This window comes from Clinocottus analis, unplaced genomic scaffold (genome assembly GCF_023055335.1).
Source record: "Clinocottus analis isolate CAN_PGR_092001 unplaced genomic scaffold, fCliAna1.0.p SCAF_18, whole genome shotgun sequence".
NCBI classification, from domain to species: Eukaryota; Metazoa; Chordata; class Actinopteri; order Perciformes; family Cottidae; genus Clinocottus; species Clinocottus analis.
In genome coordinates, this window is record NW_027175909.1 from 2,117,501 (window position 1) to 2,144,892 (window position 27,392).

Here is a 27,392-nt window from a genome sequence, read left to right on the forward strand (position 1 = left end):
ACATGCAATGCTCTCTGTGCCTAAAAATTATAAATAAATGTATGAACAATCACTTATGGCTGCCAAAGACTTATATGCGTGGCCAACTCTTGACTCTTCACTCTTGTAGGAACAGTATTACTGTTAAACATCTAAAATGCCCATAATTTACTTTTAATTTCACAGAATCCATCCATGACTGTAAGATCATATCTGTCTTTGGCCCTCATTATTATTTTCACAAAGCTTTGCAGTTCTCCATCAGCATCTTATGGGCCTCCACGGCCCTGACTGTACGGTACTGTGCAGGGTTTAAGAGTGTCCACTTGGAGTAGAAATATAGCAAAGTGGGATGATTATTTCCATGGTTCTACCCTGCACCATGATGGAGAAAGCCTTAGTAGAGACTGACATGACCTTTGAATAACTTCACACCGGTTTATGAGGGCTGGTCCATTTTCTTGTTGCAGGGGAGGCGATTATGACTCTTGAGTACCAGACATGCGATTACTCTTCCTATCTCTGTGTTTAACCTTGTGCTGCTGCAGCCTGAATATGACAGCGTTCAACTTAGACCCGCTCATTTATGAGAGGGAATTATTATACAGGTCCATTCTGCCCAATCAGTGGTTTAGAATGCAGATTTAGTCACTGTCTAATTTCATATGTGCAACATTTAGAAACTAATGCAGGTAAGATGGGTAGGTAGAGCGGAGAACTGCTGCCTGATTGGAAAGTCATTCTCTCTTTCTCTTGTCAAAAGTCAATCTAGCTCACCCAGCAGTGGATCTCTCCCTGCAATTACCTGAAACAAATCATATGCAGATCATCCACACAAGGTGCTGTTATTCATTGTCAGTAAATGAATGCTCTGTTCCACACAATCCCCAGCAAGAGGTAAATATAGTCAATCAGCCTGATTGGAATCACCCGCCTTCGTCGCTTGTCATGGATACCAACTGTTAAGGGTAAATAATGAGCTGTCTCGGTTTAAAAAATAAATAAAAAACTGGCACTAGTCACCGTCCACAAGATGATCTCAGTAATTTCTGTTTTAGTGATGCAAGCAGCCGGAAACCGCCAAAGGAGGCAAACAGTATAAACTTAGGAGGCCCAGCCAAAACCTGGCGTTTATGCCTGGTATGAATAATTTCTCCATATTTTTAGGAGATATGATTTGTATGCTATATATATATATATATATATTTATATGCTATATATATATATATATATATATATATATATATATAGCATATAAATCAAAACCATTTGATTGAACCCTTTGATGTGTATGATCATATTATCATTCAACACTGAGGTGGTGCCCTGTGCCCTGGAAATTTAAATCTTGATTTTCACTTCATTTATGATTTGACTTTGTTTTATTTATTTATTTTAAATATTATATTTATTATTGAATGTGATATTGCCTGTCACATTCACAGAAAGATACCTTTTATTATGAAATCAGTTCTTGGTCGCTTTTATTTTTAAGTCTTTTCTGAACGTATAAACATGTCGCTCCAGACTCTTTCCTCCAGACATAACAGAGGAGCAGTCACCACGAGCAAGGCCCAGCCACTTGTACGCTGACAGTAGCTTTTTATTATAATCTCTCTATGGCATAGGAGAAATATTCATAATCATAATTGATTGTAATTGTAAATGACATAAAACTTATATCGTGCTCTTGAGTCATGACAGAGAAGCATGTGAGGTTATTTGGATAGAAAGAGGTTGATGTGTGCCACCCAGTAAGTGAGTTAAAAACTATCTATCTGGAGCTGAGACGTCTTCAGGCTGCTGTTCGAAAGCTGCCCCTGGCAGCAAGCGGATCAAATTTTAGACCAGAGTCAGTCCATGATTCCCAGAAACAACGAGCACAGGCCATGTCTACTACCGAACACTTTACGAAGTACACTGCAATACAGTGCACTATAACACAGTGCACTAACATATGTAGTGCACTGTGTTGCTGATAAGCGCTGTATCAAATGGAACACTTACGTTAACCAATTGGCGGAAGTGACGGACGCAAATCTGTTCGCGGCACCCACGAAAATTAAGCCGGAAGTGATGTCCGCAAATCTGCTCGCGATACCCGCGAAACTAAAACTGACAAAATGAACGCACTTCTTACCCTATTTTTGTCCCTTGTGTTCCCCTTTCTCCAACCTATGTGGAAACTGCAACACCTCCACAATCGCGGCAGGAGGATATAAATAAATTAATAAAAAGCTGGCGGAAATGGCTCCTCCTCTTCCGCTACGTAGCCAAGATGGCGCCCGTTCAGTGCGAGTAGTGTCCATCGCTTTACACTACATTTTTTGACCGTTTGCAGTGCGCCATCCGGGTACTTTCAGTGCACTGAATTCTGCTGGTTTTGTCAGTGTGGCGCACTAAGCACTGAAAGTCAGTGCTCGAAGTGCGCAAGTGCGCGGTAGTAGACACGGCCATAGACTAAAGAATTTAATTAGGATGGAAAGAGAGAGCGGAAGACAAAGAGAGAGACTGAAACAACAAGAGACGACTTTGGATAGAAAGAGGAATCATGAGGAGCTACTGACTGTCTGGGACAAAATCTCAGGGACATTCCATGAATTCCAACATCAAAGCAGTATTTTTCTGAATCGACAGCACATCTTTTTAGAGCCGCAGAAGGAAATAATTGACATTTTAAACGGCTTTTACAAGTCTCTTTTGAGAATAATAGTTCAGCATTTTGAGGCTGGGCGATACAGAGAAGATATTGGATCCAAAATATAGATAATTTTATATCTTCACAACGATAAGAGTCATGATTTAGCATTTTTTGGGGTTATTCAATAAATACCCAGCCTAAATGTAACAACCACACAGTACACAGTACGTACACTTTGAAGACCACTGAGTATCTTCTCATTTTATGAAAAACTTAAGCAAAGTAATCAGATCGTCTCAGATTCCTCATGAAAATATACAAATATAGATTGCATTTTCATGACAACATGGAACATGCATCACAGTTTAATGATACATCAAGAAGATAGAAATATGAAGGTTGATGTATGAAAACAGTCCTACATGCTATGTGTTTATCCCCCCAGATGTTTGCAGTGACATGCCTTCATCAGTGCGGCAATTTAGCAGAAGACATGTTTTGAATAAACATAAGATTTGGAAGGAACTTTGCTCAGCGTTTCAATCCTCTTGGATTGTTTGTGCCTCTGCAGGTTTGCTTCTCACTGTGCGTATGCCGCCTGAATATGAAAGTTATTCAGCTCGTCTGAGGCAATCTGTTTTCCACGGCTATATTTGAGTTTTATCCGTGAAAAATATCCCTCCATCCGCCTCCATCAACTTCTCTTGCTTCCCTCTTGAAAGCCCATGGCGATCATGAACCCGACCTGTAGGAGTGGCAGCTTTACATTGAATCATTTATGCTCTCATACTTTAAAATGAATGGTGCAAAGTCAGGCAGGCTTCCAGAAGGATCTGGTTTAGAGGAAAGGTAACTGCTATAAACTATAGAAGCTGTCAAAGACCCCTCCATTGTGAGACATGTTTATTTGAATCACGAAATTAAGTTTTTGACAACAAAATTATTTCAATAAAAGTTGAAGAATGAAGTCTTTCTCAAATGGCAGAATGTCACTGGGTTTAGACAGAAGAACAAATACAAAAAACAGGTTTGCAGAGGTTGAGGGACGTTTTTTTATGGTGGCTTTTAGTCTGAGCTGTTCCTAGGCAACAGCATCTCCAACTTGTTTGAGAAGTAAAGTCATTTCCATCCCCGGGTTGACAGAGTTTGTGCCAAAACAAAGTCTACACATTGGAGCACTGCACACTTAGCACTTGTACTGTGATCCTGAAATAAAACTCTGGAAATGAATAAAGCTTTCCAAGCAAAAGCACAGCCAACAACCCTGAAGCTGATCGACAGGGCTCATAATGGCTTTCAAATTTGAGTTATACCAATTTAATTTTTCTACAGCTATCACAGCCCAGCGAATGTTCCCATTCAAAGTCCACATGCAGACAGGTACGGTCCAGATGGCCAGCAGCCTGTTGTAATGTCCACCAGGAGGTGAATCCCCTGGTTCTATATATAAGTTTATAGAAAATGACTCTACTTCTCTCTTGATTAACATGAGTGTATGATCTCAATCTCTAGTTTTAAAATATACTTCAATACAGCATGATGTTCATTTAGTAAATTACAATTCATTTATAGTTAAACAGACCTGAAAGCTGGGGATGCTTTCGGGCAGAGGATTGACAGGTTGCTACCACGGCTGGGAGTTGTGTTCTTTAAATCATTTATTTAAAATCTATCGTAATTTGTTGTTTCTAGTCTGATATAGTCAAGATTACCAACCAAAGCATTATTTATAACACTTTGGTTGTCTTAAAATGTCTTATTCAGTTGTACTTTTTCCCATCCTCTCATGACACTTCTGGTTGCAAAAAAAACTAGATGAAAACTTTGATTGAGGCTTCAAAACACCAGTCCAGTGCTGAGCGAGCTCTCTTGTTTCCAGATCGAAGCCTGCAGCAAGGAGGCCGAGAAGATTGACTCCCTCATCAACTACGCCAGCCCCACGCTGGTCTCCCACGTCCCGCTCTCTGCGTTCCTCGTGTCCGAGATCAAGACCTCCTACATCCGCTCGTCCGGGGGCACTCCGCCCTTATCCTTGCCCCCGGGCCTGTGCTTCCTCCTGGGACTCCTCATTGCTGCAGCCCCTGTCCAGGTTTAAGTGCTTATTATTTCCCACCCACTCAGCCCCTCCCTCACTAACTCTTGAGTGTTCCAAAGTGCCCCCCCTATGAGGTGATTGTGTTTGAGCGGTCATCGAGCAAGAAGAAGCGTTGGCGACAATCATTCCTATTGACTCACCTGCGTGTCAAACAATCAAGACATTGGGAAATGCTAATATTGTGGAAAGCTTTTGTATGAACAGTGTTATTCAGCGGATGAGTTACTCACTGGGTTTCCGCTCCAGTGAAGAGTGTGAGTGTGCTAATGTATGTGTGTGTAACCTTTAAGAAGCTTTTGACTTCATACCAGCAGTGTTTATCCATTAGTCCCAGCAGCAGGCTCTCCTCTGAAAGCTGTTAAGCGTGGATGTAAATTTCATGACTCACTCTGTGTGTGTGTGTGTGTGTGTGTGTGTGTGTGTGTGTGTGTGTGTGTGTGTGTGTGTGTGTGTGTGTGTGTCCAATTGGGAATTCAGAGACAGACGAGGACAAAACATCCCTGTCTGGCAGCACATCTGTCAAATTACCCAAAATTCCCATCCGCCACACACACTTTCACAGGCGCTCAAACACACAAAGATTGGTGTCAGTCGACCCTGGACTGCTCTCTTTCATGTGATCCAGGTATTAGACGGAGTCTGATCAGCATTATTACGTGGTCCCTGTCAGGATGCATGTCCATGGACCTCGTGTTTTCAAACCTCTAACCTCAGCAGTGTTAGTGCCATGCTCATGGTCTGAGCCAGCCTCCAAAGTCGGTCGCAACTACTGACCAAACAAAGTGCCGGAAAGTCAATCAAAAAGTAAAAATATTGAGGGAGCTTGTGGTCAAGCATTTGTATGGGTTACATGTCACAGTTTTACCTCATGACATGAAGCTTTTCTCCCAAAACTAACCTGCTAACACTGTATGATTCTGCAGCCGCTGCAGGATGAATGCACACCTAATGCTGTGTGCTCAGTCAGTCATAATAGGTGGCGTGAATATTGAGAGACTGTTATTGATCGTTATTGACTTTCACTCAGGAGTCCACAGTTCAAGCCCCTGTGTGAAACCAAAGGAATTCCTTGCGTAATGATGTTACGTAACAACGTTAGTGTTCACTGCGATGGATCCCTAATCTCCCCCTTCACAACTATAAAAGTTGATTCATAGCGTTCTGAACTGAACTGGAACCATCCGCTGTCTCCGTTTAATGTGCATGCTTTGGAAAAACGATCGACAGGAATGCTAAGTGCCTGATTTGTCCTTGAAATTAGTGATACACTTTCACAAAGTCAGAGGACCTGCAGGAGAGATTTTAATTTTTTTAGAGGAAAAAAAGAATAGTCAACAAGAGATATCCAGACTTTTAGAGACCGAGTATCGGATCCTAAAATTCCCATAATTCAACTTGATAGACTTTTTTATTTGATTCTTGATGTCTGATGAACACTAGCATCTAATGTTCATAGTCTCCCAGTCCAAGCTGAGAGAACCCTGAGGATGTCACTCTGACATCTTCATTGTTATTCCACAAGAGCCACAAAACACATTGTATCTTCTGAGCACCACCTGAGATGAGGTGCTACCAGGACGTCCTCCAACAGCCCCTAGACCCCTATGAGCTCCCTCTGAGGCCAGTAACTCTGAAGCGCATTAAAAGGGACGCTTCCTGTCTCTACATACGAACTAGAAGCCATTTAATTAATAAAGGACAATCAGCTAATCGCTACCCACAACCCACTTGGGTAGAGAAGATTTTCCACAGTATGCCTTGCGTATAATGTCTTATATGAAGTAATAATGAAAGATGCAATAACTTTATATTTGTTAAGAAGTGTCTCTATATTTTATGTGTTTCTGATAATGGATTAAGATGATTATCACCTATGTGCCATGCTTTTGTTTTTTAAGCAAATAGCTGTTATTTTTTTGCATGATGACAATTATGAAGTGTTTTTTACTCCAGAATGTACTACAGTGTTTTTTTTGTTGTCCATCTCTATGTGTTTGTCTATCTGCCTGTACTGCACAATGTGTCCCTCTCTAACAGTATTACTGTGCTAGGCAGCTCTGTAGCGGCGAATTTGTATTATTATAATTATAATTATTATTATTATTCATATGGTTATTGTTACATTTTATGTCCTTTGGAGCCAACATTAATTTGGTTACTTTTTAAGACATTGTGTGCATTCAATGTTTGATTAGATTTCATGTTGCACAAAAAAAACTTGTAAAAGTTTTCTGCTCCTGATGAATTTGTTCTCAGATCAAAGAATAGTTTAGCATTTTTGGGAAAAGTGCTTTCTCTCTGAGAGAGAGAGAAGATAAGAAAAGAAAAAAATCTAACGTGTTAGGTGCAGAGTGGTGTCTGAATTTGGTTAGCTTAGCTTAGTTTACACTCTGTCCAAAGTTCACACTTATTAAGCGTTCTAATAAACACCTTTTTTTATCTATGTATCTACCGACATGAATCTGTAAAAGTATGTCAAAAAGCCGGGCTAAATCTACATAGTAGACAAAGCATCGTGTAGAGAACAAATGGAGTGGATTGTTCTTGGTCTGAACAAATGTTAAAAATAAATAACATATTAAATATATTTCCTCTATTAATGGCTTCAGGTGAGCTTTAGAGCCATATTTGTGAACTAAGGCTATTTGAGGCTCACAGCCTTTATGCTAAGCTAAGCTACATGTGTCCTGTCGACAGCTCCACATTTAACACAGACATGACGTTGATATTTTTCTTCTCACGTCTCTCTCAGACAGAAATCTAATCAGAAACTTTACCCAAATGTTAAACTATGAATTATTTCCTCTGTAAGCTGAGAACAGTTATTCAGAAGTTCAAGTCTCTTGTCTTTCCATGAGATGCAAATGCAGAGTTATGGAGTTTAACTCAACCAATCAGTCGTCCTAAACCCTTTTAAATAAGGATCACCTGTCGTGGTCTGTTTTTCACTTGACTCATGTTTGATTCCTCTTAGCAAATTATCTAAAGACTTCCTGAGAGTTTATCATCAATAACATAATATCATCACTGTGCCATGAATAAAATTAAATAAAATTATGAATTTGACGAATGTCAACTGGATGCATATTTCATGAAATATAAAAAAGATAAGCAATACCACAAACAAGAGAGTGTTTTTACTGTGTGAACCATCAAAGTGCTGCGAGACACTTTCACACTGTCACATGAGCTCGGCTCAGCATTCAACGTGAAGCCTCACTACTGGAATACCCCAAAAATGGCATTAGTATTTTTAACCATGCTCATTGTTGAAGCTTCTGGTGTAACACAAACAATGTCTTTGTAGTTCCAGACGACCGGCTCAGATGTATCATTTGTAAGAAAAGTTACCAAAACCTCTCAAAACTTTTCAAAATATAAGGTAATGAGAACACAATGTTTGCTCGAGGACCAAGATATTAATCTTTAATCCATGAGATAGAAATACAAGCCAGGAGTTATGGTCTCTCTCGCTCACTCTCTCTCACACACACACACATACACACTTTCTCAGGTGAGCACCTGAAGAGATCAACGATGTAACCACATTAATATCCGCTGCAGATAACAAAGAGGACAACATTTTATATTTTTAGGAACCTGCTGTGTTTTGGCTTGTAGTGCATGTTGGTTCATGTCAGCATGGCTCATTGGAGCTGATCCAGCTGGGATCAGCTGATCCACCATCATCAGAAACGCTTCACTTCAGAGAAAAGACGTCTCATTTCTCATTCCTCACTTCCTTTTTCCTCACATGCAGGAGAAGCAAGTGGGGGAAACAGAGATACAATCATCGCTTCCTGATTGTATCCCCATTTTGACTCAGCTTAATTTTTAATAGCTGCTGTTAAACTGGCTTTGCCACAGATTTTAGGGATGGAAACTAATAAAGTTATTTTTGTTGAAGAACAACGGTTGTGGTTTTGTCACATGTCCTCTGCACTAGTCGAATTCCAAAACACTGTTGATAAAAAACGGCTGAGTAAGACCATCAACTTCAAACTTTGGTTCTTGGATAAATGTGAATTTTGTGTCTGATGACGTGTTACAAGTCCACCGAGACACGATTACACAGGAAGTTCATGAAACTCATAAAAGTCAGTCTGTGGACACATTAGATTTTGTTGTGGTGATATTGTTTTCCCAGATCTCAACAATTACTTTGATGAATTTGTTAACATAGCCAATAAAATTGATGGTCTAAACTACACAAATCAGAAAGTTGGACGAGAAAAGAATGATCTTTCAAACTGTGAACATATCGGCCTTTATCATCAGTGTGTTTTCTTCGGTGTGAACCATGGCACATTACAAGGACTCATAAGAAGCATGCTTATTGGACAGCATTTTAGGACGTTGACAGCCATGGGAACGTTGTACCCGTCTTTTCTCCTGGAGGCTAAATTCTCCACTGATGAATCACATGTCCCAAACAAAGACAAGAGATGTTGTGTTTGTGTTTGGTTTCACTGACACCGGACTCCAATAGTGCAAACAGAGCAGAGTCCCTGTTTGTAGAGATAATCCACACACTTGTGACATCATTGTTCCAAATTCTTGTTTAGAGTCCACTTTCAAATCCAGTTGAACGTGTCCACATACTATTTTGCACAAGTTGTGGGAAGAAAAATGGTTAAACAGTTGAACTCGGATGGGAACACAGGTAGAGAGCTGACTGTCTAAATCTTTCTTTCCTTATTTCTTTCTTTCTTTTCTTTCTTTTCTTTCTTTTCTTTCTTTCCTTCTTTCTTTCTTTCTTTCTTTCTTTCTTTCTTTTTATTTGTCTCAAACAAGCACAAGCATAAAACAGACAGTACATTAAATAGAACAAAAACAATGGCACACTGAGATGATGTGCAAGATGATACCTCGAGTCACTCGAGGTAACGTCATGTTTTCACTCATTCACTCTCTTCATTTCTTTCTTTCTCTTCTTCCTCCACCTTGACTCTCCTTTCTCCAATCGGTGATGTGAGGGATGTGTTGGCAACAGATGAACAGAACAAGCGGCTCCTGATGGGACATATGGATTTGCTGGTCCCATTAACACTCACAGAAGGGCAGGCCTCGCCTAGTCATCTGCATGGGTGGGGAGCCCTCTCCCCCCTGACCCTACTACCCGTAATAAAGAAAAGATGGGAATCACAGATGATGGAGAGTAATAGTCATAACATGAAGCTGTGGCGACCCCACGGGGAAAGTGGTTGGTGCCAGCAGCAAGATGTGATACAGCAAAGATGACATATGAGTAATGAGGCTGCTAATAGGGGTGGGGAGGGTGACTCAAGGTGTATTGAGTCGTCCTTTTTGATTGTCCTCTATTGGAAAGCAAAATCAGGACCGTGTTCGTCTTATGTATCAAGGTCCTGGTAGACTGCATAGATGGCACCACAGGTCAGGTGAAGGCTTTGCAACAGTACGGGAGATTTAACAGCAGCGTCAGACATGTTATGGAAGCACATTGCATTCACCACAGAAAAGAAATTAAAGTCTTCAACTTGTAATTATGACTTCTGTATCTCATATTGACGACACGCCATCTCGTAATTCAGCCTCCTCTGAAGAAAATATTTCCTTATATTACACTTTGCTGCCCAGGAATACACAAACTGTGAGGGGAAATGAAAGTGGTACACTGAAGTTCCTGGTTGCCTAAAATATAATATAAAAACTCTCAAACACTCATATCCTTTAAACAGCAGTAACATCCATTTATATTAATATAGGTTTGTGTTTAGAAATGCAATCTCAAACAGCTGAGACAAGTAAAACAGTTCCTCAGCCAGTAGGTTAGAGGTTCCACTGATCTGTGCTTTGCGTGTCCTGACATGACAAACAGATAGACATGACATAGATAGTCCATGTCTGCCTCTGTACAATAAAAGACCGTAAGAGCAGACTACTCGTGGCTGCAGGAAAGCCAAGGCCAGAGCCAAGGCCAGAGCAGAGCTGTCCTCCTACTGATTAGACTCTTAGTGATACATTTTCCTAAATCACATCTTTGCATTCATTCAGAGAGACAGAGAGATAGTTGTTTTATTATTTCATAGTGAGAGAATATCTCTATCAGCTCATGTTGACCTTTATGTCTTACATTGAGTGGCACTGTGAAAAGACATGTCTATTTGGATGATTATATTGAGGACATTGATTGTATTGAATAGAGATAAAATGAACCACGTGCGCCCTGAACCTAAAATATTTGTATTCATCCCCTGGTATTTCAAAACTTGTAATCCAGATCAGAACGATCCGGAAAACCAAATCCCTCTGTCCTCTGCCACGGATCAACTTGATCCATCCCGGTATTTCAAAACTTTAACAGATTGGATCAGAGTGATCCTGATATCGGCAGATTAGGATCTCCAAATCCGGCCTGCCCCCTGGATCACAGACAAAAAACAGGAAATGGAGTGAACATTTTCAGAAAAAAGGAGAAGCTGGCACAACTATTGTCTCTAAATGTAAGTATAATCTAGTTCAGTGTTGATGCGTCTTAAGACTAGATGAAAAGCAATCATTATATTGAGTTAACAAATTATGTAAATCAGCACAAAGTTTAAGAAGAACGGGGCCAAGTCAAATAAAGCCAAGTTCACGCTATTGCGAGCTAACACTGCTCCATTGTTTCGGTGTTAAGGAGCGAACAAGTTAGTAAATAGGTTAGCGTCTGTATGTCGTGGTCCACAGTTCACATTTTAATGCATTTACTCGGAAGGCATTGTGTGTAGATTTTAAAATGTGTTGTACATATCTTTTTAGGAAACAGTATATCAACAAAAGGAACAGCCCTAAAACCTTAATATTTGTATTTCTTTACAGATGTTTGTGGAAAGAGAAGACCACCAGCTAACACAGACCTGCTCCAAATTACGTAATCTTTTGAGCTTTAGTTATGAAGACGAAGTGTGTGTGCTGAATGCATGTTAATAAATACATTTTAATGATTTTCAGTGCAGTCCTTTACCAGTGGGTATAACTTAACAAAAAACAGTTACTTAAATAAGGCATTCATATTCAAAGTTAAACTTAGATATAGCAGGGGGGGTTTACTTCAGTTTTTGACGGTGTTTGCTGAAAAAGAAAGGAACGTGCAAAGAAAATAAACATTGATCAAACAGCAGTGAAGATTAGCTATATCTGTATCAAACAATAAACTTTGGGAGCAATTACACTGAGGCTGTTCAAAACCTTTACATGTAATCTCCTTCAAATCTAATCCAGATTTTTAGGATAAAACTGATCCAGATTTCCCACAAAAGTTTTGAAATACTCAACGGCAGTTTGTTATCCAGATCAAAGGATTCCCAAATCTGAATCTTCATGATCAGATTTGCTTTGAAATACCAGATTTTGGGATCTGATCAGAATTTAATCCAATCCAGGAGGATTAATCCTGTGGGATCATTTTGAAATACCGGCCCCTGTGGATACTGTGGAGGTAGTGGGGGACAGGAGGATGATGGCTAAACTCTCATCCCTGATGAACCACGCCTCCAACCCCATGCAGGACACTGCCTGCGCTGCACAGCTCCCTCAGCCACTGGCTGATTCATCCGCAGTGTTTTAGGGAGAGATACTGCAAATCCTTTCTCCCCACTGCTGTCAGGCTTTTGAACACTAATTTAACTCATCACCTGGTGGAATACTTTATACACATTTTTACTTATTGTGCAATACTTTTAGATGCATGTTTACGATATGTGCAATACATTTATACACATTTTTTTATTCCATCTGTATATTTAGTATTCTGTTTAATTTTTAAACTGTGTTTTATTACTGTTCTACTGTTTATTTATATTACTTGATCTGTATCTTTATTAATGCTGTCAAGCGCTTAAAATATTTAGTCGCGATTAATCACATTCATGTCAGTAAACTTGCGATTAATCTTTTTTTTCTTCATTTTATTGCTCTTAACGTGAAAAAGTGGATTGGCTTGCTTCATGCAAATGTTTTATTTTATTGAAAAACAACTGCCAAACAGGGCAGTTCAAAATAGAATTATAAAGTGCACATTTCAGGTAAACAAGGTCGAGACAGAGACAGAGAGAGAGAGAGAAGTCAGGCTTCGTAGATCCTGTCGTTGGATGCAATGTGTATTATATCAGTTAGATCCTCGTCCTCCACAACGTTAACAGGCTACACGCAGTAGCATCATTTAGCTATGGCTGCAATACGTTTGTTCTTTGTTGTGGTGTCCATGTATTTCTGTCCCAAGTCATCCGTTCGTGTCTGGCTATGACGAGGGGGCGCAGAGTTAGCATCAGCTGTGTGCTTGGCCATCGAGTGATATTTCAGACTAGATAACTACGATGATAGCTCAGTTCACAATGACAAATAGCTCATACCACTTTGGTCTTGTCAAGGGAACAGTCTGACAACTCTTTGGAAGTAAACTTTCCATTCATTAGCGTCTTATCATTCATTTTGCCGCATCGCGCTCACCATTTATTCATTTCAAACCATAATGTTAGCCTAGCTTACGAGCTCTAACGGCGTGCCTATTGTTTTGCTTCCGGATGAGCTGCATCCGGTTGAGCAACATCCGGCGTTGAAAAATTAAAATGCGTTAACGTCGTTAATAAAATTGACGGTGTTAAAATTGGTTTGCGTTAACGCGTTAACACCGTTAACGCAGCACCAATCTTTATTTACTGTGAGCAAGGCTGCTGTAATCCTGGAATTTCCCCACTGAGTATCTTATCTTCAACTGCTGATGGTCTGCCCACCTTTTATTTATTGAGGCTACTGATATTTTTCAGAAGATAATACATCAAATCAAACAATTCACTGAGCTGGTTGATCATTGGAAAACAATTAAACTACCACAACTAAAAAACCCAACGATATTATCAAAGAAAATCGTACATATTTGTGTGAATGTTTTTAATTCCAAGGCGCCCTCTTTTCTGTACCAGAACAGAAGCATTTTTCCCAGCAGTCAAAGGGCACAATCATCAAATGAAGGCCTGATCCAAGACGGTTAACTCTCCCTAGCCCTTCTCTCCTTCAGAGCCTCCAAAAGCCCAGGTCTAGAGGGAATATCATATGAATTATATCAAACCTTTTATCCCCATATTAAAAGGCATTAGTTGGCGTGTTTTAAGAGTGCATACATGGAGGGAAACTTTTCATTTCATAGCTGGGCTTAAAACAACGATGTACAGTTAGAGGCAACCAAACCACAACCATAAAACCATAAGGTACTGTCGTGCAGTAGTCTCGTGGTCTTGTGGTTGAAAGTTCTGCGTTTTGTTGGACACCATAGTGTCTTTTTGGATGATAAATACGCCATCTGTCTGACAGCAGAGCCCTGCGGATGCCTTTAAGTTGTAAGTGCACCCTAAAAAAAGTTCCAAATTGACTTTCCATTGACATTGTTTTTTTCCTGAGAGACATGAAAAAGCAGATATTTAGTGACAATGTCCAAATAGGTTGCATTTCGTGAACATTCCATGAACTGTTTATACTGGGCTGGAAGGGTTGACGAATAAAAATGAAGGCGTATTGCAGTACGTATTATAACCTGAATTTAATTAAATGGTTCCCAGGTTTTGGGAGCACAAGATAAGAGTACATCGAGCCAGCTGCAGTCTGAACTTGAGTGATGTTGCACGCTGTAAATTACGCATTTTGTGCAACCAGCACCGGACTGTAAAAAAACACAAGTGTTGTTTTGAGTAATTATTCTTCACAGTTTCTTGTGCATATGAACAGGGTTTAGGAGTCACAGCTCCACCATAACACTATGAATCACTCAGCACTTCTCACCTGCTTTCTCCACCCTAAACACCAAAAATGTTAATTAGTTTTTGATACACTTAGATTTGAGGTAACGGTGACAGAGGTTGTTTGGGTTCATAATAATAGTTTAAAGTATGTGTTGTACATTATTTGTCTTGATAGAAAAAAGAAACACATGTTCCTGGGCATCAGTGTCCCGCAAGGCTTGTCTCTGTGGGAAGCAAAACTAAACCTTCCTGCGAAATATTCTCATTACCCACAGTGATCCTATCCACTTTTGTTTAATTGCTTTCAGATTCCAAAGGAATGCACGCTATCGCCATTTTCCAGGCCAAGTTGACAAACTTTGAGACAGCAGGGCCGTGACTGATAGCTGCAGAACTCCTTCTGAAGGGTCTTTCCATGTGCTGTCTGCCCGAGACCAGCTTCCAGGAGCTTTGTCAGTGTAATATTAAGCTGACGTTTGACTTAAATGGAAAAACTGTTGGCTCCAAGTGCCAGAGAAGCTGAAACCCTAAACTCTGACAGAGGCATTGTTATTGCTGAAAGGAAATTAAAATGCTTTTCCGGGGGAAAATGAAGATGTCTACCGTCATGGAAACGGCTCCTCCGTTGTCCTCTTTTACCTTTTCTACCTTTTCTACTCAAGCTCATCTGATTAAAGAGTAACTTTGCCCCCAGGACTGAGCCAAAGTCCACCCACTGCAAAAGATGTAAAGAAAAGTAAATGGGCATGGGACTCAGAGGTAAAACCACCCCACTTCCTTATCACAACTTGCTTATGATTTAAATAGTGATATGGGGCGCTGAACCTGATGAATTTACCCTTCATCAGACCTCAAATGAGACTAGAATTACACCACGATGTCCCTCGGCTTCATTTCCTTTCCACTGATCATTAGAGGGTGTTAATATTATTTTCTTTAATGACGTAGATCAGTCGGTCCACTCAATGTCAGAACTGGCTTTGCAAGATTAGGGCTGATTTTAAACAGTTGGTGACAATTGGAAACTTTTTCGACCGTGAAATGTAGATTTTTGTTGATTTCTCTAACAACACTTGCATTGATGTGCTTCATCAAAACAGTTTAAAAAGCCTGTTAAAGTGTGCAATGGCTTTTAAATGTCTTTGTTGAGCACACTAACCAGACCTTTAAGACAAATAGACACACATTCACACCTACAGGCAACTTGGAGTCTCTGATTCTCATAACCTTTGAACTCTTGGACTCCGACTCCTCAGCCAGACACTTTTAATTGCGCCTCTTGGAAGTCTCAACCCAGTATAGCAAAAAATGTAAATCAAATTGTTTCATTTTGTGTATTCTGAATGAAGCGCATGCTTTTCTGTACGAAGGGTACTCAACTTGATCCAGAATCTCAACCTCTTCCATTATGATCTCCTGTCAATGGCAGTTGCAAATCCCACCAAGATGACGCGTGTCAACTGGTAACAGTGGGTGTCAACATAGCTGGTGGCATCATGCAACAGTGTCTCACTCCCAACTAGTTGCTCTTGAGGCCAGTCTCACTCCCAACTCGTTGGGTGTGAGAGTGTGTTGCATCACTTTACACGAGGATGGATGTTTGGTCACACGATAGCGGGTCGACAGATATGATCGAAAGCTCAGAAATAGTAACTGAATTTACATTTCTTTCAGATTCTTTTATTTTACTTCATTTTCCCTTTAAAGTACAATAAGTGTGATATGAATCCCACTCATTCATAAATCTATTTACATATTGACCACATATTAACTCATTGCTTCACCCGCATACAAATCTCAAAGCACGTTTATGTAATCCTCTACATATGCAGAAGCCTTTGTAGCACACCCTAACTAATTATGCAACAGTATGAACCTTATTGTTTTCTTATTTTTATTGAACGTAAATTAAAAATCTAGTTATTTTAGATACATTGGTTTACTTCCTCTCACACTTGTCTTGAACATACATAAAGCATACTTGTGATGAAACGTATGCAATGAATGTTTTCAAAGTCAGGGAGCCGGTATTAAACTTTCATGGATGTACTCTGCAGCTCTGTAGGGGGATGTGCATGCAATCTAACTTAAGCATTGCTTTTGAGTCCTTAGGCGTCAAAAACAAACTTCTTACATCAAAGGCGAATATTAAATATTCTAGTTTCATGCTGTTCCTTTGGAAAGTCTTGGGTACGACTTTGCACGTGAAACAAAAATGTGTTTTGTATTAATCTGTAGCTCAGAGATGGAAACTGGATGATACTGACTGGAGATGGAGATAAACAACAATTATTGCTACTGTTTATAGCTGATGTCACTGCAGTGGTGGGCTGTCAGGGCCTGTTAAGCCTTCTGGTCTAAACATAATCCTAAAGTTATAGCTATTATATAATTTTTTTTATTTCTTATTTTTTTGTAATTATTTTATAATGTAATTGATTTTCACAAATACACTACATGTATGTATTTTAATCAGATGGTGAATAAGAAAACACTTGAATATATAACTTTAGTTTATTCTACGATCCTCTTCATTCTGGTACGATACTCCAGCCATTAGTCCGATCAGCTGCAGCGTCTGATGAACATTGAGGGGGTGTGTCGTACGTCAAAACACTTCCTGGAAGCTCGCTCTTGTGGCTCCTCGATCATGACTCCTCCTAGATCCCTGCTCGATCCTCGCTCCTCCGAGCAGAATAAGAGCTTTGGGATGTCGTCAAGACGGCGATGCAAAACCACTTCCGGTTCAATCGAGGATTAAGGAGCAAGGAAACGACAATTTAGAGACTTGGGATGTACCCACTGTGTAATTCCTCACAGAGACAGCAATAGACCCTGCACAGTGCTCACACACTCCGGTACTTAGGGTGGAGTTGTATGCACTTTTACATTACATTACATGTCATTTCGCTGGCGCTTTTCTCCAAAGCGACTTACAATAAGTGCATTCAACCGTAAGTACGAAGTAGGAACAACAAGAATCAAGACAGAACAATTTCTCAAATAAAGTCAAACTACAAAGTGCTATCAGTAAGTCACTTAGTCAAGTTGGTTGCGAACCGCCACTTTAATTTAAAGAAGAAGATTGGGCTGCAGTCGAATAGTCAAATAATCACCTCCTGACGTCTAAACCTAAGCACTTTACCTTGACCTCTGTGGAAACGTCACAGGGTCAAGGAAACATGTGAAGGAGAATTCATGAGGAGTTAGGAAAAGACAACCACTGTGTTAGAGAATCCAACTCCACTTTCACTAAGCGACGTAGTCATGACGTGACGGCAGGCGATGTTAGTTACGTCGGTCTGTCTGCAGCGGTGAAACTACAACGTTGTAGTCCATCTCCACCACAATACAGCATCTTAAATACTTTGTCTGTGTACTGACTGTTGGTCATGCAGACGATATAAACAACCCGGTTCATGGTTTTACTTTCTTAACGAGGTTGGAATAGAAATGAACAAAGGCATATGAAAGTGAAACCAGGGGATTTTTCAGTACAAAGCTATTAAACTGTCTCTGTTCATTTTTAAACATGCTGAATTATCGCACTAACGATGTGTGTCATATGTGTGTCTTATATCCCTTTATGTTTTTATGGTTTATATGCAGAGCTGATCATAAAAATATGCAGACAACAATTTATGAAACACCACACAACTTGATAGTGATTTATTGTAATGTAACAAAATAGTAATTAAAAAGATGATAATCAAAAACATGAGTCAGACTGAATAGCTTGTCCAGTTAAACACTTTCATTAAAGCTTCTGTAACTAAAGTAAACTATACTGTTCAGCAAACTGTTCACCAACAGCAAGAAAATAGTCGTAGTTTTCCAGCCGGTTTAACAGATTGTTGAAAATATTTCCAAATTACACTATTATTATTTACATGATCTGCGTTTGTCTGTCATATTCATTTGTTCTCGTGAACAGCCGAATGAAACGTCACTTTAAATGTTGTCGCCGCAAGGGATTGTGGTTCGGTATTATCTCCTTTGATTTCGTCAGGTGGTTACAGTCGTTGCGATGCTTAAGGAGCTAAGTTAGGAAGCATGACGCTCCTTTCCTTTGCGTTTAGAGAATTCCACCAGAACTTGCCAGCCACTGTGTCCCTGTCTTGGACAACTATGGTGCATGTATACATTACTGCTCCATTTAGATTTTATCAGGGCTTATTGTTATGCATAATTAAAGAAAAAAGCTTTCAGGTGGATACCATGACAACAATTATGGTTTAAGTTTTCAGGGGGTGTGGGCTGGATTGTGGGCATAACCATTGTAATCTATGGAGGACTTCAAATGACTTAAGTAAAAAAGAATAAATAACTCGGACTCGTTTTGGTTTATAGTTCTCGTGCGTTTTCCATACGCCAGAACAGTAGGTGGCGCAAAGACCGTTTAGAGTCGACCTGCACACCGACGTTTACCGATATCTCCCTCCAGGAATTCACCGCCATCTGCGTGTCCTTATACTTCGTCAGACGGGTTTTATAAATGCTCATATTTGCAGACCTCTTCAGCCAAACGTTCTTCAACGGGATCCATTGTACTATGGTTTTTAAACATAGTTGTATTATGCTATGAAACCGGAAATGCGAGACTCAGAAAGGATGTGGTTAGCAGACCAATCACAGTCTTGCGGGCTGCGAACAGCTCGCGTAGCTTTGATGGATTGTCAGAAATTTTGGGTGACGCACGCAAGCACGCAAAATGGCTGATTTGACTAAGCAAGGGGGTTCATGCGTGTCTTGCGCAATTTCTCATTAGCGGTTGGACCTGACAGGAATTAACCAGATGTGAAAGCTGTCTGCTGGAAGCTGAAATCTTAGATACTGACTGCTTGGAAAGCTTGTGTGAATAAAAAACAACTGCTGGATTACCAAACCTTTAGAAAAACTCAAAGGAAAAGTTTAAAAGCTTAAGAAAAAAAAACTTTTTTAAAGGAACATGCAGGTGTAAACAAACAGGGCCAGTCCTCTTTTTTTTTTTTTACAAGTTTATAATATTTCAGAAATATATAACTTTGAGTTATGCCTCAAAACTGTTGACTGTGTTCAAGAAGTGGATGTAGTCATTGTGACGTCATCTTGCGGTTTTCAAGCCTTAATTGAGTTTGGCATTTTAGCCGTGCTATCTTGTTGTTTGCTTGTTGTTTGCTATCTTGTTTTTTTGGAACCCGAAGTGGCACAAGAGGGCCGAGCTAAGTACAACCACACGTACAAGATGTTTTTTGGCGACCAAAATGTTACAATTCACTTATTACAGCATACCCTACTTTATGATCTATTTGACTCTATTTGGACCATAGAAAAAATAAAAAAAATAATCTATCATATATGAATTTGTAGGATGGACATTGTTCTGTTTGAGAGAAGTGGATTAATTTTCTCATAGACTTTTATAGAATTATGGGAGTCGCTCTCTGATGGACAGCAGAAAAAATGCAGGTTCAAGACATTTTCCATTGACCACACATTTCAGACCCGGAGCATCAGTCAATGTGAAAAGCTTAAGTGGAGGAGGTAAAGTGAACTACCAGGATCTGACTACAGACACAGTTGTCATGTTCAATCATCACTCTTACAGTTTGCACTTGACGTGTTGGTATTCTCATCATTTTCATACTGAAATATTTTTGAGTGACAATAGAGAAGAGTGGTTTGTCATGTCGTGACCACGTGTGTTGAACATTATCGAAAATGTTTTGTTTTTTCCTTTCTTATCCACCATAAAGGGAATACAACTTGCCTTTTATGTTCAACGTGTGTAATAAAAACCTAAAGAACTAACCAATTAAAGTGCCAGCGTGTATAAATATACAGTCTAAATATAATCTTTGCTGTTGAACTTTGATTTCATGAATGTATAGTAACCTGAAACGTTGTGTTTTTCGTTTGCTGAGAATGAGCAGTTTGTATCTACAAACAGCTCATGTTTCACAGACATGTTGCTACGGTAGTCCAGACGGGTCAAACAGGACACTGGCTTTTGAGAGCCTTACGCAAAGGCTAGTGTAGTTCTCAGACACGCTGATTTAAAAAACTGATTCATCTTGCTCTTATTTCCTCTGGCTAATTAATTTTGATGATCAGTTCTAACAGATTCAACGTTACTGCAGTACGCCCTTATGACAAAGAAAAAATGCTCAATGCCTTCCTTTTTTTTAATAGTGCAGAAATTAGTTTATTTTGTGACATTTGATACATTCAGGAAACATGGAATGAATGTTTAGTTGCAAGAGTGGGTGATGCGCCTCATGCTCATGAACCTGGTGCCGCTCATGCCCACGTCCCTGAAGCTCCTGTACTCTCCGGGCCTCATGTACATCATCTTCCCTCGGTAGTGGGCTTGCTCGTACATCAGCCAGTGGCCGTCCATCACGCTGCAAGACTGGCAGTCGGACATGCGGTAGCGGTCCATGACGTTGTCGCAGTCGTCCATCAGCTCGTGACTCTGACCGCTGAAGTTCTCCCTCTCGTAGATCTTCATCCTGAACTGGCCCTTGTGCTGTTGTTAGGAGAATACCAAGAAGGCATTAACATCAAGTTGTGTGTGCTGTGTTGGCCAACAAGCCCAGCCGGTTTAATACCTACCATGGGGATCATACGGCAAGACCTGATGCAGTCCCTCATGCCCATCATGCTCATATAGTCGGCGTATTCGCCCCTCCTCATGAAGAACTGGTTCCCCATGTAGTTGGTGCGGTCGTAGACCATGAAGCAGCCGGTCTCCACCCTGCAGGAGTGGCACCTGCTCATGTAGGAGGTCATGTCGGCGCAGTCATTCATGCACTCGTAGGAGCGGCCCTGGAAGTTTTTCTCCTCATAGAAGGTGATTTTGCCCCTCATGTTCATGCCGGTGTTGCTCATGTTGTCTGTCGGTGTACTGTAGCCGCCTGAACTGCCTTCCCTCTGGTTTAACCCTTTCCTTTTATACCCAATCCTCCATGCCCGCTTCGCAGAGAACTCACTCACTCAGCAATTTACTATTTAAGCCAATAGAATACTTTTTTTCAGGGACTCACAGTCTTTAGAAAGGCCTTTTTTAATACAGAATACAGATAGCCAACAGTGTGTATAACGCGTGAGCAGATCTGTTTTGTTCCAGGGAAACATAACGAATACGGGACAATGAACAAAGCTTTTTCAGAGAACAAGGTGGTGGTAGTTGTCGGGTGTTGTGTAAATGTGTGCTGGTATATGTGTGTGTGTGTGTGTGTGTGTGTATGTGGGTGTGTGTAACAGAAGATGGGGAGCAACATGGCAAAAGAAAAAAATAATAACAATAAATCAATGTACACTAATGCTGTTGATACTTCTACTGTCAATGATACAGTTAACACAATTGATAATGATGATGACTGTGCCTTTTACTGCCATATTTCCAATATTACATTTTATGATGATTTGGGTTTGTTTATTGGATTTATTCAGATTCAGCTCTGGTCCATCCCCAAAGTAAGCTCTAGCTACCGGACCCAAGGCCGGGGCAAGGCCTTGATGGCTCCCATGTGTGAAAACAGAATATGAATATGGAAGATAATACATTGATGACAAATGTATATATATATATATATATATATATATATATATATATATATATATATATATATATATATATATATATCCCAAGACGTAGGTTCATTGCCTGCCAACGTCGCCGTCGCCGGTTTTGGATCCGACCAGGGCGAACCGCTGTCTGGTGGGAAAACTTTGAGAAGGAAGTCGTCCTCCCGGAAGAATGGCATGAGAACTTTCGAATGTCGAGCTCATCCCTACTGTCTCTTTCGGAGTTACTGCGTCCCTCCATAGTAGGTCAGACTACTGTCATGCGGTCGCTGGTCAGTGTGGTTAAAAAGGTTGCCCTCACCCTCTACTATTTAGCTGATGAAGGTAGACTACATAAAACTGCAAACACATTCGGTCTGTCTAGATCGGCCGTTTCAATTATAATCAGACATGTGTGTAAAGCCATAACAGTCGACTTGGGTCCAAAATATATCAAACTGCCGAAAACAGAAGCTGCTGTTCAGTCACTTGTCGAGGGATTTGAAGGATCTCATGGCCTCCTTTAGTGCCTAGGTGCTGTGGACGGGACGCATTTAGAAATTAAGCAACCATAGGCCAATTCCACTGATTACCTCAACAGAAAAGGGAGGTTTACATTAAACATTCAAGCCTTCATATACATATTCCTTCATATATATATACATCATCGTGAAATGGCCTGGGAGCGTCCATGACGCCCGTATTTTTGCAAACTCTTCACTGAACACATCCTTGAAAAAAGGAAACATCCCTCCCTGTCCAAGGCAAATCATTGAAGATGAAGAGGCCATACAAGTGTACATACTCTGTGACCTTGCATATCCACTGCTCCCATATGTCATTGAAGAGTATGTAAATGGGGGAAACCCTGCACAGGAGCAGTACTTTGGACTATCTTTCTGCCGAGCACGGATGGTGATAGAGTGTGCATTTGGGAGGCTTAAAGCCCGGTTCGGAGCACTGAGAAGGCCTATGGACATTAATCTGGATGATCTGACCTTCGTAATTTATGCATGTTTTATGCTGTACAATTTCTGTGAGGCTTCTAAGGACAGAGTAGATGACAACAGTGTAATTGAGGCAATTTAGCATGACTGGGACAACCAGCCAGACACACAACCAGCTGTCAGAGGGGCCTCCATGACGGCAGAAGGGAAGAGGGTCAGGAGAATCCTAACTCAATTCCTGGATCCTTGAAAGGGATCATCTTCTTTCAATAGTGTACTGGTTTAGTGTGATCGATTCAACACAGTATTGTATTGTATCTTAAGTTTAAAGGTTGTATCAGTGATGCTGAGAATACCACCCTTTAAGTTCTTATAGTTCAAAATGTTCTAAATTGTTGAAAATGTTTTGACTACGTTCATCACAGCATTTCAATGTACAAGACATTTGTTTCAGCAAATATGTTTACAATTGTTTTGTTATTTACATTAACAAGTCAATTGAATGAAATGTATTGACATTGCCAAGTGTAAATGTTTGCATGTTTGGTAGAATGCCTTTATCCACATAAAGAATGAAAAATTCTTAGTGGTCCTGTGTGAAAGCTTTCTGAAATAGGTTGATCTGGTTTGGTTTGACGCATAGTGATTAATCACAGACACACATCTTCAGTTTTCAGACATTTTACTTCTGAAGAGATCTGACACTTGACAGACGCAAAAACAAAATGCCCATTTGTCATTTAGCCAGAAAATCAGAGGTAGTAGTGCAAATAAGCTGCCTCTGTAGTGCAATAGTTCAAAAATAAATAAAGGCCTCTTTCAAGTAAACTTAGACCTCAAGAGGAATAACAAAATTGACAAAAGTGGTGCACATAAGCTGCCTTTTCAGTACTGCTATTCAAATAATAAGCTGGACAAAAACACTACAAGTAAAACCTATAAAGACTTCAAAAGGCCTTGCATAGAACTTTTTTTTGTACATCATTGTAACTCTTGGTACAAAAATATTGGAACTGCTGGAGGTAACATTTCATGCTAAACACCAAAAACTACAACAGCTGCTGTGTTGATAGTGATGAGTGGCACTGCATTCTGTGTTCTATTGTCTGGGAGTGAGCGCTGAACGGGTGCTGCATTTGGGAAATATGACTGTAGTAGTGGCGTGTGTGAATATATCTGTCCATAAGGACCGTGTTTGTCAAATGGCACGTTGTGATGTGGCGGTGGTGGCGGTGTGTGCACAACTTGTCGTAAGAGATTAAACCCATCAGCAATTAATGTAAGTCTTTTAAGTGTATCGGTTATTCTACTGAAATTATCAGATGCTTGCTTTTCTGAGGTCTCGATGATTTCAACCAGTTTCCTCCTTTACACTTTTGTCCTCTTCAATGGCATTCAGCCACTGGGTCTCAGCTGGCAGCTTTCTCTTCAGCCGTTCATGCCGGTGTCCATCCAGTTTAGCCTTTACAAAGTAGAGCAAACAAAATGTATTAATTGTCACTATAATAGTGTACCTAATGTGCAGAAGTCAACCTATCCAAATACGATCTCATTTGATATCACTACAATAAAAGATGGCCGACATTTCCCTCACCATATTTTTTGTATGTCCAAAGTCCTTAGGACTAAAAATCACAATTCACAACAGACTTTGTCTAGGAATATAGAAACAAAAATTTTATAACATACACACAAGTTCCTTGAAATAAAGCCAAAAATAAATACATGACAATAGCCTACATACCTGAAGCAGTTCTCTCTTCTCCTTTACTGAGGGGGTTGAGGCCACACTGCCATCAACATCATCTACCTCCGCGACTTTAGCCAAGCCGTGGTAGATGGGGTGGGGGAAGTTGCGACGGAAGAGTCCAGTTTGTTCATTTCGATGCCGGACTGGATGGTCGTCGTGGCAGGGGAACCACCCCAAACCTGCTCACATAGTTCAGAGTAAAGAAGCACCACTCTACTGTGGCCGCTTCTACGTCCAGTGTCAACTGCATGTTAGTACTTTCCTCTGACTGCCTTCATTTTCGTCGTCAGGTGCACCCGAGTTATTTACTCCTTTACATGAGGATACTCCTCGGAGGTCTTGGACAGGCACTGTTCCAAGAACAATGCCAACATGTCCAAGTACTTAGTTTGGCAGGATTCCCAATCCACATTATTAAGGGCTTTATTGGCCTTAAACTCCAAGGAGACTCGAAGCAGCAGCTCCACTTCGCTGTCAGTCCAAACAAAATATCCTCACGCCATGTTTACAATTGAAAGTAAGAGGAAGTCAATCGTGTTATTTGTAGTTGTTGAGAGGATTCTGATTGATTTGCACGGCTCTAACCTTCTTGTTCTACTACCATCTACAGGTTTGGCATAGTTATGACGACGCTCGATTTGCGTATTTATGCAGGTTCATGTAAACATAAACTTTTGGAAAACGATCATGTGTGTACAACGTTATTTTGAAAAATGTAGGGGCAGAAATATACCCGGCTACAGGTAAATGTGGCCTGAGAGGGAAATACGCAGTACGATGGAGAACGCATTAGCCCAGCTGGTACAGAACCAAACGCAGCAGGCCCAGATCCTGAGAGCATTGCAAGACGCCATGACGACTATAGGACAGCATCTGACAAAACCCGAATGGCCGACACCGCCCAGTAAAGTGCTCACCAAGCAGACGGCTGAGGACGACATCAAAGCTTTCCTCAAGGTTTTTGAAAGAACGGCCCTAAGGGAGCGCTGGCCTGAAGCGGAGTGGGCCGGGATCCTAGCCCCATTCTTGACAGGCGACGCGCAGAAAGTCTGTCGGGACCTGTCCCCCGCAGACATAGAGAAGTATGAGGCCCTAAAAACAGCTATATTAGCTCACTATGGTCACAACCTCCAGACAAGGGTCCAACAGTTCCACTGCTGGTCCTACAACGCCACGACACCAGTGCGGCCGCAGGTGGCAACCCTGATGCGCCTGACCAACAAGTGGTTGACCACGGGAGAGGGTCTTCCCGTTGTGGACAGAGTGGTAATGGAACGGTGTATTAGCCAAGCTACACGCCGCCAGAACCAGCCCCTTGTGGAGCTCTTGGAAAACCACCAGGTCACCGTAGAGCTGATGCAGAGCAGTCGTCAATAGTTGAGATTGAAGAAGGGAGGCCTGGAGACCCCACCCCGCGACCAAATTCCCCAGGTGGAGCAGCAGAGAGCCCTGCCCCAACGTCGATCCCTCGTGAACCCTGACCGCCGGAAGTGCTTCATCTGTGGCCAAGAGGGCCATTTAGCTTGGAATTGTCCGGGGAATGATGTATCATTGCCGTCTGGGGCGCAAGGGCCCCAAAGCTTCCGGTCAGAATAGAGGACCAGGATGCAGAAGCCCTACTGGATTCAGGAAGTGCGGTCACTGTCTTGCGGCCCGGGCTGACCACTGGCCCCAAGGGTCCCCCTATCCCAGTATCCTGTGTCAATAGGGATTCGCGAAATTATCCCACCACCCACATTAAGATTCAGACCATGAGGGGCACGTTTGAAGTCATGGCGGGAGTGGTGGATAATTTGCCGGTACCAGTGCTGATTGGTCGGGACTGCCCCATCTTCAGCCGGTTGTGGGGCCACAGGGACAGCCGGACGAACAACAGACCTTGGAAAACCCGGAATGCCCAATTGGTACATGCCTATGCCTGTCGTCGAGCCCGACGAGTTCATCGGGAGGGGGGGACGGATGACGAGGCCTGAACCCTACCCCAAAGAGGGAGGGCAAACAGCTGACGGAGGCCTCATCAAATGAAGGGTTCTCAGAGTTCCCCCTTGCAGAAGAGGGAAATGCTGTCAGCCCCAGGCAGTTTGGGACCACCCAGTTGGAAGACCCCGGCCTGGAACAAGCCAGGCAGAACCTGAAGATGGTCGAGGGGAACCCGGTAGAAGGGGTGAGTGCCACCACCTGTCCACATTTTGCTGTGAAATGGCCTTCTGTATAGGGTAGGTTAACTCAGGGAATCTGTCATGGAACAGTTGCTAGTCCCTAACTGCTATGTTCCAAAAGTGTTGTACCTAGGCCATTCCCATCTGTTGGGTTCTCATCTGGGAGTGGAGAAGACCTATGACAGAATCATGGGGTGCTTATACTGGCCAGGGGTGAAGAGGGCTGTCCAGGACTATTGCAAAAGCTGCCGGGAATGTCAGCAGACAGCTCCAAAGGTACATTACCAAAATCCATTGATCCCCGTACTTGATGTTCCCTTCCAGAGAGTGGCCATGGACATAGTGGGACCCCTGCCAAAGTCCAGTAGGGGGCATCGTTACATCCTCGTCATCATGGACTATGCCACCCGCTACTCAGAGGCAGTCCCCTTACGCACCGCAAGTGCTAAGGTTGTTGAGAGAGAACTATTCCTTCTCTTTCGCAGAGTAGGCATTGTGAAAGAGGCCTTAACTGACCAGGGCAGCTGCTTCCTGTC

At 41.4% G+C, this 27,392-nt stretch overlaps 2 protein-coding genes across 3 annotated transcripts in view; one reads left to right on the forward strand and one right to left on the reverse strand.

Annotated features, from left to right (window-relative positions):
- reck (reversion-inducing-cysteine-rich protein with kazal motifs) overlaps positions 1 to 8,399 on the forward strand; it is a 58,480-nt gene extending 50,081 nt beyond the window's left edge. The window contains exon 21 of the mRNA XM_068582112.1: positions 4,500 to 8,399. Coding sequence (XP_068438213.1) covers positions 4,500 to 4,715 — 216 coding nt within the window. The 3' untranslated portion in view covers positions 4,716 to 8,399. The remainder of the gene's footprint in view (positions 1 to 4,499) is intronic.
- Positions 8,400 to 20,681: 12,282 nt separating this feature from the next.
- Positions 20,682 to 24,744, reverse strand: LOC137788629 (gamma-crystallin M2-like). Of its 2 annotated transcripts, XM_068581567.1 has the most exons (3): positions 24,737 to 24,744; positions 21,047 to 21,296; positions 20,682 to 20,960 (listed from the first exon to the last, which is right to left on the reverse strand). In XM_068581567.1, the coding sequence occupies exons 1-3, from the start codon at positions 24,742 to 24,744 to the stop codon at positions 20,682 to 20,684; spliced, it is 537 nt and encodes a 178-aa protein (XP_068437668.1). The 2 variants fall into 2 exon arrangements, with proteins under 2 accessions (XP_068437668.1, XP_068437669.1); XM_068581568.1 differs by lacking the exon at positions 24,737 to 24,744 and having other exon boundaries at positions 21,047 to 21,331.
- Positions 24,745 to 27,392: the final 2,648 nt, after the last annotated feature.